General features: G+C 37.2%; 1 protein-coding gene across 1 annotated transcript; it reads left to right on the top strand.

Moving 5' to 3' along the window:
* The first annotated feature begins 3875 nt into the window (after nucleotides 1-3875).
* LOC145671298 (heat shock protein 70 A1-like) lies at nucleotides 3876-13630 on the top strand. The gene is made up of 2 exons (XM_081740266.1): nucleotides 3876-4251; nucleotides 11478-13630. The coding sequence occupies exons 1-2, from the start codon at nucleotides 4075-4077 to the stop codon at nucleotides 13218-13220; spliced, it is 1920 nt and encodes a 639-aa protein (XP_081596392.1). The 5' UTR covers nucleotides 3876-4074; the 3' UTR covers nucleotides 13221-13630.
* Nucleotides 13631-13945: the final 315 nt, after the last annotated feature.

Below are 13945 nucleotides of genomic sequence, written 5' to 3'. Positions count from 1 at the left end.
ATCCCTAGAAATCATCGTTGCCAGTATACACAAAACCGAGCATAATTTTGTTTTTGCTTATATTTTTATTATTTTATTATATTTTTTGGAAATATCTCCTTAGATGAATTGCTTTCTATTATCTCCACATACTAATAACTGAATTTTATCCATAAACGTAAGGAAAATGGAATAAATGCGAAAAATCTTGAGTTACAGTATACGCGCAATTTTTTTTCCGCATGGGAGTACATCCATTTATTCCTCTCTCTCTCTCTACATATATTGCCCATCAATCTGACTTAATCTAAACCTCAATAACTCAGCCAGCCTCTAATTAAGCTAGGAAGGCAATTGCATCAATGTGTTCCTGAAGGACGAAGCTGTCCGCCGATATGCATATTATGTATGTGGGGGCACCATGCGGCCGGGGGAGGGTAAAGTGGGTCTAGGTCAAAACCCTCACAGCCAAAACCCCCACACTCAAGAAATGTCAAAACGCCCACACGATCGGTCATAACTCCCACACAAATGGACAAATCTCCCAAACGCACGAACGGTCAAAACACCCACAGCCAAAACTCCCACACTCAAGAAATGTCAAAACGCCCACACGATCGGTCATAACTCCCACACAAATGGACAAATCTCCCAAACGCACGAACGGTCAAAACACCCACAGCCAAAACTCCCACACTCAAGAAATGTCAAAACGCCCACACGGTCGGTCATAGCTCCCACACAAATGGACAAATCTCCCAAACGCACGAACGGTCAAAACCCCCACAGCCAAAACTCCCACACTCAAGAAATATCAAAACGCCCACACAATCGGTCATAACTCCCACACAAATGGACAAAACAGCCACACATAGCAACGGTCATAATCCCCACATAAATGGACAAAACTCCCACACAAATGGTCAAAACTCCCACATGCAGAAATTGTCATAACTGCCACACAAATGGACAAAAACCCCACACAATCGGACAAATCCCCCACACTCTGAAATGATCGTGATTGCACGTCTTTGTTGCGGCTCTTTATGACGCCCACTTTAGTGTTTCTGTCATTAGAAAACAGTGCAAGAAGAATAGTTGCAACATCAGTTTAAGTGGAATAAAAATGTTATTAAAAAGTACAAGGGCAAGACATGGAACCAGGATAATTTCAGAGTGTGGGAGATTTGTCCGATTGTGTGGGGGTTTTGTCCATTTACGTGGCAGTTGTGACAATATCTGCATGTGGGAGTTTTGTCCATTTGTGTGGGAGTTTTGTCCATTTATGTGGGAATTGTGACCGTTGCTATGTGTGGGAGTTTTGTCCATTTGTGTGGGGGTTATGACCGTTTGTGTGGGCGTTTTGACATTTCTTGAGTGTAGGGGTTTTGGTTGTGGAAGTTTTGACCTGCTCCCGGTAAAGTACGTTCTTTTTCGTTTTTTGCATCAGAATTTTGAGAGTGGCATTCCTTCCCCCTTGGGAGTACACTAATAAAAATTGGTATATGAAGAAATCAAGTATTCCACTATATGATAATACCCTCTATGTGTACTTATTGCGTAGAAGTCTTATATGGAGATACCCTGAAAAATAAATGTAACTTACGTCAAAAACTGAGACTCAAAAGATTGGTGAACTTTGCCCTCCTCTCCCCATATAAACAACCCAGAATGTGACTATTTAACACCGTCAGGCGGCTCAATGGCCATAACTCTGTAACGATACATCTCCCGACACCAGGGGCGGATCCAGGACCGACTTCTGGGGGGGGCGGTGGGTTGTCATACTGCTACTTTTAAAGGCTCCAAACTTTGGGATGGGTTTTATTTATATACTAAAAGTAAGAAAGTTTCCTCTTCTGGGGTGGGGCGATCGCCCCGATCGCCCCCTCCTGGATCCGCCCCTGCCCGACACATGGTCAGATGGCCTTTTTTGCTTGTCTACCCATAAAAAATCAACTCCCAGAAGTTTTGCCGTACCTTTTTGTCACATCCTATAAAATTACTTCAAAAATGTACTGCGTCATTACTATTTGACCTAGAGTCATGGTTCAAACACCATTTTCTTCAGTATATAAGCACTTTCCAACGGTATCACTTACATGTCCGTGTCATACACCTGGACAGGAAAATTTTGGGGAAAACACTTTTGAAATCAAGTCAAAATACTTTGCCCCTCTGTCCCGGGCCTGGTTTGACCTAGGAATGATTTTTTAAAAAATACGCAGTTATGTACGTACATAATACGTGTGCAAAATTTCAATCTTGTATCTTGAAAACAAAGGGAGAAAAAAAGTTGAAAGTCTGAATGTAGGCCATTTATATATAGATAGATAGATTATAAAAATTCACTGCGTCACTAGTATTTCAGCCATGGTTCAAACATCATCTTCTTCAATTTAACGAGCCCTTTCCACTCAGTGAATCAGACACCTGAACCGAAAAAATCGGGAAAAACCTAATTATTTAAAAAAAAAAATCACCCCCTCGGAACACTTGCGCCCCTCGGACCCGGTCCCAGTTTCACATAGGCATTTCAAAAATATTTGAGAAATACCCAAAGATACATAGAATGCGTATGCAAAGTTTCAATCTGATATCTTTAAAACTAAAGGCGTGAAAAATTTTTGAAATTTGTCTTAAGAAAAAAATTTAAAAAGTCCTGCTACTCCGCCCCCACTTGGCACCGCGAAGTTGACCATCGGGTTGCAAAATGCATCTGGGGTATTCTTTGGTACATACTCGACTTGAGCAATAAAAAAAACAGCTTAAATACCTGTTTACCTGTTATAGGACCTAAATAAGCGGTCGAAGACGATACTACGCCATGGAACAAAAGTTACCAAAAATTCTAAAAGGATTAAATTTACTCTTTGAGCTCGTGACATAATAATAATAATAATAATAATAATAATAATAATAATAATAATAATAATAATAATAATAATAATAATAATAATAATAATAATAATAATAATAAGACGCTCATGTTATTGTCCATGCATCTGTTTGTGCAGTGAACCAAAATCCGATTTACGGTAGAAGATAATGAATACAGTTCTGATTTCACATTGAACTATATAGGTCCACGTCTCACTTAGCCACAGCGCTGAAAAGAAAAGATTCACTTGAGAAAAAAAAATGTAGTTCCTTAAAATTGTTTAATATATCCCTTAAATATTTTCTTGTCATATTTATTGTAGACGACAAATAGAATAAATTCTGTGAAATATGTTCAGTTCAGGACAAAGGAGGCAAATTGTGCGAAAATGTTGCTCTAAGTAACCAAATGAACTTACTACTTGTACACTATACTGTACATGCAGGAGCGTCATTTCAGATTTTGCTTGGGGGGGGAGCAAGACCCGTTGATTTAAGTAAAATTTCTCGTTTTTTACTGATTTACTACTATTCTTTTGATAAAATCTATATAAATCTCAAACTCAGGGGGCAATTGCCTCTCCCTGCCCCCCTAAATCACGCCCCTGTCTACATATATATCGAATTTCAATTTAAAAAAAAAACATTTAATGCATTTATTTCTATTGCGTTTTGTTTAAATATCCAACAGTGATTTTTTTCAGTGATAAATGATGTTGGTAAGATAGTAGTCTCAACTTTTTATGATTAATGAATAAACAAAGTGAAACAACAACCAATATTTACATTGTTAGTGAACAGTCTAGAATTGCATATTTTTTCATGAGTTCTCTCAGCGCGGGAAACATCGCGAAGCATCGATTGACCGTGGCTCACGTCGTTTCTATAGAAACAGACACACCTCCTGCTCGTACCCAATCACATTACAGTTCTAGAACACCCGGCAATGTTTTGACGCCAGCGGACATAAATAACCACGTGTTTCACCTTCGAGATTCTTCCTGACGCAGCGCGAGAGAACAGCTGTTTGTTTTAAATACATCGAGTACGCTCGGGGTCGTTAGTTTAACGGACTAAGTGACAAAGAGAACAAACATTGAAAAGCGTACAGAAGTTAAGCGATTCATTGAGCGGTCTTGTTTGCTAAATAAGTGCAAGAGTGATTTAAACTTACATTATATTAGTGAGTTTGCAGAAAGAGACTGAAAAAAAAAAATGTCTCCAAAAATGCCAGCGATTGGAATTGACTTGGGAACCACATACTCCTGTGTGGGAGTATGGCAGCAGGGCAAAGTGGAGATTATTGCAAATGATCAAGGAAATAGGACAACACCCAGCTATGTCGCCTTCACAGACACGGAGAGACTTATTGGAGACGCCGCCAAGAATCAGGTAAGTGTTCATTTAGTGGATTTAATATAATTGCACTTGACGAGAAGAGTAAAAGCACAAAACTGAATTAGTGAAACAAAATCGTTTTTCTGTTTTTATTTAATTTGAGAGGCTTCGTAAGGTAACGCCTTCTCTTTAGTCAGCGATGTATATGTATCGAATAATTAAAGAATCATATGATGGACATTTTGATCTGGTATTTTAGACATTTCTACTGAATTATTGTTTGAAAATTATTTATATTTATTAACATTCTTCGGGAATTTTATTCGTGTGCTACGCTAGTTTTAACTCGCATTTGTTTCCTTAAAAGAAGATAAAAATTATCAAGCTTATTCCATGTCTGTAAGTGAAAATATGCATCCTTTCGTCGTATAACACGAGCGTAAATGTTTTTTAATGAAGTTGTACGAATATACGTATGTATATTGTTATGTCTATAGTTTATGCACAATCAAAATGTAATAGTTAGTTACGTCATAAGGTTACCCGGTGTCCCCGGATTTTACAGGATTTTAAAGTAAATTCAATGTTTCCGATTTTCGCAAAAATGTTCAAAAGTATAAGGTTAATCCCTCTTGGCAGGGTTCTGTGGCGTATTTGAGATCAGTGTTTGAACTTGTGCTTCAGCTATAAAATCCTATTAATTTCAAGGGGAACTGAGTTTGATTTAGATTATATACCTTCTTGTTGAACCGAGATTTCGTATTTTTGTTGGGAGCATAGGAGCAAATGCTACTTCATGTACACTCATGTCCAAAATGATTGTCGCACATCTATAACCGTCTTCTTGTAAGAATATAATTTGATAATGACTTTCCAGGGTACTTTTAATACTGACACTATGTGTATAATCGGGAAATGTATATTTGTGGTAAATTTCGTAGGAAAAGAATTATAAATACGAAAATTAGAATAAGTAAAACAAAATGTTGCTAAATAGACAAGAAAATTTTATTTTCGTTTTATTGTTCTTATATACCGCTATTTTGACATGAAATTTGTCACATACATGTCTTTGCCGATTACACACATACTAACATTATAAAAAATACCGGGCGGATTCGCTATAAAATTATATTCCTACAACAGCATATTAATAGACATGTAACAATAATTTTGGACATGAGTGTACTTCAATGTGATTACTGTAGGCATTTTCCTTCAAGCGGACGGGGGTAGGTGCCCGGTTTCTTTAACGTATGGTTCAAAAAGGCAGAGAATAGGAAATTGAAGACGTGACCTGAAGCTTCATTCTGTTGATAGTTTGCGTCAATTCAACACGAAACTTGCGTTTTAGATTGTGATAATACTATAGCAGTTCTAATGGGTTTTTTCATGTTCAGCTTTGTTTTGCGGTCCTCATATTTTGCGAAGATTAATTTCATTTGGAATTGTCCCCATGGAGGCACAGATTGAGAAAAAAGATTACAACATCTACAACCACTGAGAAATAGCTTCATTACGGGAATAGCCACTTGCACACCTCAATTACTAGTATCAAATAGTGAAGTCTTTGGGAAGTTGTGTGATTATTAGAGTATTTAAATGTTTTCTATGCTATTGTTAGTGTCAGATCGGATTAAACATTCCTTGAATTTTATCCTAGGTCGCGCTCCCAATAAACGGTCTTAAAAATCAATAGTTCCAACCAGGGCCGGATTTAGGGGGGTGCACCGGTGCACATGCACCCCCCCTTCGTTGTAAATATACACTCTCTAAAATGAGAGGCTAGCAGTGAAAATAGCAACACTTTCCGAAACTTTTTGTCATTATTTTTTCGTTTGAGGCTTAAAAGAAAGCAGAGCGTTCCAAAAGCAATAGTTTAAGTTGATTTTCTAAAGGTTGAAGAAAAGGGATTCACCAAGCAAAACAATGTAACATTTGTCAAGTAGGGAAGGAAACAGAAGCCGGGAGGAGAGAACATTTTTCCTGCATATCACTTGTGACCCTCTTTATTATACCCCCCCTCCCGCCCGTTCTATGTATCAGCGTTGTCAGCGGTAAAGAATATTGTCGCATGTCACTTTGAAGAGTTTTAGTGTGATTGGTTATTTTAGTAGTTATTGGTGCACCCCGTCAAAATCCTGGATCCGGACCTGGTTCCAACATAATTTCAATGTGAGCATAGTCGTAACTAGAGAGCTCCCCTCCCCCTTTGAATATCATTGGAACACAGGTATAGTTCTTTCAATTCTCAGCCGTAAGGGCAATGCCAATCTAACAAAATATCGTAGTTACACCAGTCAGTGAATGAATGAAGTCTGTTGAATTTTGCGAACGTGATATCGAGTAAACTTCATTCAAAATAAATACCAAATCTTATAAAGTTTGATAAGAAAGGGTAAAAAGCCACAAGGTTTCAACATACGAGTATCCATGCGGCAGTGAATACTATATTCTAGCCATGAGGCCAAGGAGAAGGTGTAGTAATTGAACATGAGCGTAATTAACATTAAACAATCGAAACAATGTTCTAGAAAAGCAGAATATTCTATGCGGTAGTTTTGTGCTTTTACAATTTTATTATTATTATTATTATTATTATTATTATTATTATTATTATTATTATTATTATTATTATTATTATTATTTGAAGCTACATCTTCATAACTATCTATCAATGATTAAACACACTCTAATATATTCTTACATCTAAAATGCCATGATTTAATTATTCATTATAATAACATATAAACTTGGTGTAGTCCACATCTTTCTATCCCAACAGTGTTTATACTAAAAGACTCAAAGTTTCACATTTCAGTTTCTAATGGAACTCCCACTTGCTATGGTCAAAATTGGTAGGATAGGTTTACTCATTTTATATTAGTTTATAGAAAAAACAGTTTAAAAAGTAATGGAATCTGTTTCTCGTATGAGATATACGCGAGGGGTTTATAGTGTTGGTCGTAAAGCAGCTAGGATTAGGTTTTTGGTGGACCGAGAAAGAGATGATAGTATATATGCCTTATTCCGAACGGTATGCGTCAATGTAACGAAAATGTGCATTTTAGTTTGCGATAGTCGGTATAGTACTTACCCCGTTGTTTTACCCGAGATTTGCTTTCTGGATTATGTAGTTATATGATCTTAATATATTACGTTTAGATTGTTAAGCTAGAGACATTTTGTACATGATAAAACAGATCCTAGCTGGATATGAGAAAAGGTACTTTTTTAACTGTGATTCAGGGGAGCAATTTTTCAGAGCTTCTAAGCATAGAAGTCTTAATTCTCTCTTTCAGATTATAATATTAATGTCGAAAGAGTGTTTTCACTGATACGTGCGCAAAGAGCAAACGAGAGAGTTAGGTTGTTTATCCATTAAGTCTATTCTTGACATTGAGTACAATATGGTGCGTGTAAATTGCTCTGAGTCAACTCACGTGTAGTGACAATCGTCATCAAGTACAGCCTTGTGAATAACTGAATAGGTGTAAGAGACTTTAAAAATGATAGTGAACTATATAGTTATGTTAAGGATATATATGAACTTCCCAGTTCACTCTCGTATCTTTTTTCTAGTATGTTTCTTTCCCTTTGGAGGGAGGGGCATTTATTGACAACTCTGTTACTGTGAATCCAAAAGTTCCTTCAGAACAGAGGTTCCCAACCTTGTTTACTTGGCGCCCCCTTCATAAACTTTGACTTGATTTGGAGTCCAGCGTCTCTTTCAACAGTGAGGAATTGAATATTAAAAAAAAAAAAAAAAAAAAAAAACTTGGCCGTTATTTCTTTATTACATATTTTAGGGGTGAGTACACTCGAAGTGTTGAAATTTTAAAAAAGCATCATATCCTACGAGTTATATATTCCAACACAACATAGTTGTGTATAAGGGTTGTATATCTCTCAGGCGTTTGTTTCATGGTCAAATGATAATAAAAAACCAAGGATAATCATTCCTCCAGGCTAAGAGGAATCTTTATTCTTTCGAGTGTTTTGTCCAATGAACACCATACATCACTGACATTATAATTAATTGTGTATATAATGTGTTTGCTTATTACATACTACTGCATGCAAGAAGAAAGTAAACACTGATCACACAGAACTTCAATCGGAAGTAGGATCAATCTTGCAAACGGTGCGAGATATTGAAAAAATCTCCCCTTTCTGGTACCCCTTGCCGATTTTTATCAAGACGTCCTTCACTTGTGTCTTTAAAGGGACACGTACAGACGTTGTGATGAATGACAAAGAGATTCATGCCCATATGTGAATGATGCAGTGTGTAGAGAACGCAGGTTCAGCTAATAATAATAATAATAATAATAATAATAATAATAATAATAATAATAATAATAATAATAATAATAATTTGTTCTTGATATGTTTACGAATTTATGTTGTATAGAGGTCTATTGAAATAGCACTTTGTACTCATTTTTAATTATTTTGTAAATAATTTTAGTTTAGTTCTCAATAACGTAAAAACCTTGAAAGGGAATAGGAAATCAAACTATAAAGTTTGCTCAAGCTAAAATATAAATTGTGCTTTATATCATAATTCCACAGTTTGGTTCTGGGGGCGCGGTGGCTCAGTGGTAGAGCGTTCACACATCCGGTGCTTGGAGTCCCTGGTTCGATCCAGCTCGCGCCGTGTGGTTTTTGTGGTGGACGAACACCGTGCTCGTGGGTTTTCGCGGGGTTCTCCCGTTTCCTCCCACTTTCTTCATTCCACCATTTCACTCATCTCTCATCATCAGCGTCTCCTTTAGCATAACCGGCATAACCGTGGGACGTAAAACTTAAAGATTTCATTTTCCACAGTTTGGTTCTGTCAGTAGCTTGCGACCCTTTGCTTTCTCTTCTTCCCAGGAGAGTGCGCCTCTGAGATTGGGAACCGCTGATTTAGAATATGCCTTGTATGCCTGGTCTTTTCTGTTAAAATTCTTATTTAACATTCATGATCACCAGCAAAGAAATTTCTTTGATTTCACTCGTATATCTCGCGAAAGTTACGAAGAAAGCATATAGCCTCTCTATAAGTAATATTTCACTTTTTGCAACTTTGAAAACGTGCTCGTCCTAGTTTGAAAAAAAAATCCAATCTACTCCAATATTAGTAAAAATAATCCTTATTTCATTCATTGGTTGTTCAGAAAGGAGTCATAAGGCCCCAGCATGTAAAGTAAAATTGATTAAATGGGCTCTGAGTGCCAATTAGCCCCTTCTAAAAGTAGATCTACCTTATACAGTTGATTTCCGACTACCTGGCCTAATATGGTGGAAAGACAGGTCGGATATAAAAAAGAAAAATCTGGATAGGCCAGAGTTGTATAAGTCGCACTTCCTGCCCCTCCCATACCATTAACAACACAGTATTTATACAAAATACGCGCTTAATCATATTTTCTAATCTCTTAGGCCAGTCATTTATAAGTATTTGTTATGTACCATACTATATATTTTAAAATTTATTATAGCAAAAGGGAGCACAAGAATAAAAAAAAATCCGTACACACTTCTGAGATAAAATTTTAATTTTAACTTAATTGGAGGAGGCATACACATATAATGCAATGATAAGATAAACAAAACATTAAAATAAATCATAGGCTTAAATCTTAAAATAATGAAAATAGTTTAAACTTAGTTTATTCTTCACCGATGCATGATAACATAAATGTGAAATTAGCTTCTTCGAGGCTATGTTGTTAGTGTGCGCGTCTTTGACGCGTGAAATCCGACGTCGATTTTCGGTGGAAGCTCTCGTGGATCGGATCCCACGTTAAGCTATAGGTCCACGTCTCACGTAGTTCCGTTTTTGAAAAGAACGTAAAATTTAAATCAAATCGAAACACAGATTAAAAGGTAAGCCCAAGAAAAAGTGGAAACGGTGTTTGAAAAAAAATCCCTAATAGAGAAGTGGTTCTCTTAGGCAAAGTAACGTTTTTATGAAGCTGTTAAAAGTCGAGTAGATCGTACAAAAAATTGACCTAGTTTTTTCCTTTGAACTAGGCCGGATAGTTACGAGCCGGATAGTCGATAATTGTACTATAGAAAAAATGATCAACAAACTTGGTAACCGAAGATATTTGTAGATTTGGTTGGAGTTTCTCGTCCCTTTTAGCAGCAAAGGTAGATTTACTGTTTGAAGTAAGACAGGACCTACTATTATCTGAGGCTAGTATTCTTACTGAGAATCGAACCTAGAAGCACGAGTATTTGTCACTTGCCATAGGAGGAACTTTATAGAGCCTCCATTACCAGTAAATGGTGTTTCACCGCGTAAAACACAAGATTGGGATAGTAACTTATGCTCAAAATTTGAGCCATGTCCTACTGACCAATCCATTTCTATTGCATACTGTAAATACAGCGAGAGGTTAAACACGTTTTAGCTTGCCCTGTTTCCTTCCTTTACTTTTACAAATTATAAAACAATTGGGAAAGTGTATAAAATCTAGAATGCATGGGGACCTAGTTCTTACAAGAAACCTCTAAAACAAATAAAGGAACGAAGTAATCAGCGCTTTTTAAACATTAATAATAAATTCGAGATTTTCATATTGTACTTGACTCACTGACAAAATGATTCAATGATAAACAGTACAGAAATGAAACCTTATTTCGTAATATAACAAACTACTACGTTCATTACATGTTCAAACCACACTGAGACACAATATTTGAATTAAGTAGTTAGTAGGCCACATCAGTGATTCCCAACCGTTTTGACTCACGACACACTTACCACAGGTCCACACCATTGCGCGACACGCATTTATATTAATAATATAAATGATAATAATGTAAACCTGTCAGTTTCGATATAGTAATGACTCCATGTAATATTGAGCATTGTTAAAGTTGCAGGAGGCGTTACAGTATGTCTCAAAACTGATTATTATAAGCTTCATGGGTTTTAAATTTTTAAATTTCGCGACACATTCTATGCAACAGCGAACATTTCAATGTGTCGAGACACATCTGTTGGGAACTGCTGGCCTACATAATAGTCGAAGAAACGTTTAATGAAGTGTTATGAGTAGATAATTATACTTAAAACAATCTTTTATTGTAAAAAAAAAAAAAAAAAAAAAACGAATCATCTTTTAACTATATTGAATTTTTAAATAACATAATCAATTAACATTTACATGTTCAGAAACGGGGGCATTTTTTTTTTAATTCTTCAATTAAAAATTCTATACTTTTGATTCATTACTTCAAAGCATGAATACTTACCTATTTCTTTTCTGATCTGATTCTTGCAGGTGGCTATGAACCCAAAGAACACTGTATTCGATGCCAAGAGGTTAATTGGACGATGCTATGACGATCCAAAGATCCAACAGGACATCAAACACTGGCCATTCACTGTTGTCAACGACTGCGGAAAACCAAAGATCCAGGTGGAGTTCAAGGGGGAGATGAAGAGGTTCAATCCTGAAGAAATCAGCTCCATGGTTCTCACAAAGATGAAAGAGACAGCAGAGGCGTATCTGGGTGGAAAAGTCACAGACGCAGTCATCACTGTTCCTGCCTACTTCAACGACTCCCAGCGACAGGCCACTAAAGATGCCGGAACAATTGCAGGACTCAACGTTCTTCGAATCATCAATGAACCCACAGCAGCCGCCCTGGCCTATGGTCTGGACAAGAACCTCAAAGGGGAGAGGAATGTGTTGATCTTCGACTTGGGAGGAGGAACATTTGATGTTTCAATTCTGACCATCGACGAAGGTTCTCTGTTCGAAGTGAGGGCTACAGCAGGTGACACTCATCTTGGAGGCGAGGACTTTGATAACCGAATGGTGAATCACTTCGTGGAAGAATTCAAGAGGAAATTCAAGAAGGATATTCGAAGTAACCCCAGAGCTCTTCGAAGACTTCGCACAGCATGTGAACGAGCCAAACGTACCTTGTCAAGCAGCACAGAAGCCAGTATTGAAATCGACGCTTTATACGAGGGGATAGACTTTTACACGAAAATCTCAAGAGCAAGATTCGAAGAACTATGTATGGATCTTTTCCGTTCTACTTTGGAACCAGTGGAGAAAGCTCTTAATGATGCTAAAATGGACAAATCTTCGATCCACGATGTTGTTCTTGTAGGAGGATCTACTCGCATTCCAAAGATTCAAAATATGTTACAAAACTATTTCTGTGGGAAGCCCTTAAATATGTCCATCAATCCCGATGAAGCAGTGGCGTATGGTGCAGCCGTTCAAGCCGCCATCTTGAGTGGAGATCAAAGCAGTCAGATTCAAGACGTGTTATTGGTGGATGTAGCCCCCTTGTCCCTCGGCATAGAAACCGCCGGAGGAGTGATGACGAAAATCATCGAGAGAAACAGCAGAATTCCATGCAAGCAAACTCAGACATTCACTACGTATTCGGACAACCAGCCAGCAGTTACAATCCAAGTGTACGAGGGAGAACGTGCGATGACCCGAGACAACAATCTTCTGGGGAAGTTCGATCTGACAGGTATTCCACCGGCTCCTCGAGGCGTTCCAAAGATTGAGGTGACGTTCGACCTGGATGCGAATGGAATTCTGAATGTGTCAGCAAAGGATACAAGCACTGGAAAGGAGAAGAACATCGTGATCAAGAACGACAAGGGTCGTCTGTCGAAAGAAGAGATTGACCGAATGTTATCAGAGGCTGAGAAATACCGAGAAGAAGACGAGAAACAAAGAGAGAGAATAGCTTCTAGGAATCAACTGGAAAGCTACATTTTCAGCGTGAAACAAGCTGCAGATGAAGCTGGAACGAAGCTTAGTGAGGCAGATAAGAACACTCTTCGGTCGAAATGCGACGAAGTACTTCGATGGCTGGATAATAACACACTGGCTGAGAAAGACGAGTACGAAGATCGATTGAAAGAATTGCAAAGAGAATGTAGTCCCCTAATGATGAAGCTTCACCAGGGAGGTCAACAAAGTGGCAGCTGTGGACAACAAGCTGGTGGCCCACAATTTCGGCAAGGACCAACTGTGGAGGAAGTGGATTAAAATGTATTTAAAAGGAAGTGCGTGTGTGTAATGTAAAAATGTGAAAACTATAATTTGTGATTCATGAGGTTTAGTGAAAGTGAGTGATCAGTGGTCGTGTATTCTTAAAATAACGTTCAAAACTTTTTTTTTTTTTTTTTGTTAAATGTGTTATTTACTTTTAAGAACATTCAAAGAAGCATGTGTTCAAATATGAATGAAGTGCTGGAAAGTTACTTTTAAGGTAACGTTGATGATGCTGAATATTTGTAGCTGCTAATAACGGACAAATATTAAATGAAGGACAAGAAAAATATCTGATCATCAAACTACTCTAGTCATTGTAGACTGCTGTTATTCCGATCTCATCAGTTTTTAATACATATTTGTTTTGTTATTTCATATCTTTTGTAAATAAATGTTATAATAAAATTTAATACTGTGTTTCTGTTTCGGAATGAAACTAAGTTAGTATTTTGTTCTTCTTGGGTATTTATTTTTTTAAAAAAAAAACATACAAGTAACGTAAGTATGTAAAATAGAAAATAGTGTTAACAATAATACTTGATAATTTTCTTCAATACGTCTTGCCGATGCTGTTATACGTTAATTATGTTTATGTTCCTGTGTACAGCTATGTGTTGAAAATCGGAAGAATGATGGTCTTGGAGTTTTTGCTAATGAAGAAGCGATGAAGTCTGAAGTGTCATCAGCATTAGGCGGATTTTCATGCTAGCGTCCATTGC

This window comes from Thermobia domestica, chromosome 15 (assembly GCF_964235325.1).
Source record: "Thermobia domestica chromosome 15, izTheDome1.hap1.1, whole genome shotgun sequence".
NCBI classification, from domain to species: Eukaryota; Metazoa; Arthropoda; class Insecta; order Zygentoma; family Lepismatidae; genus Thermobia; species Thermobia domestica.
Note: the sequence above shows the minus strand (reverse complement) of the source record. Positions and strands in the feature narration are given on the sequence as shown.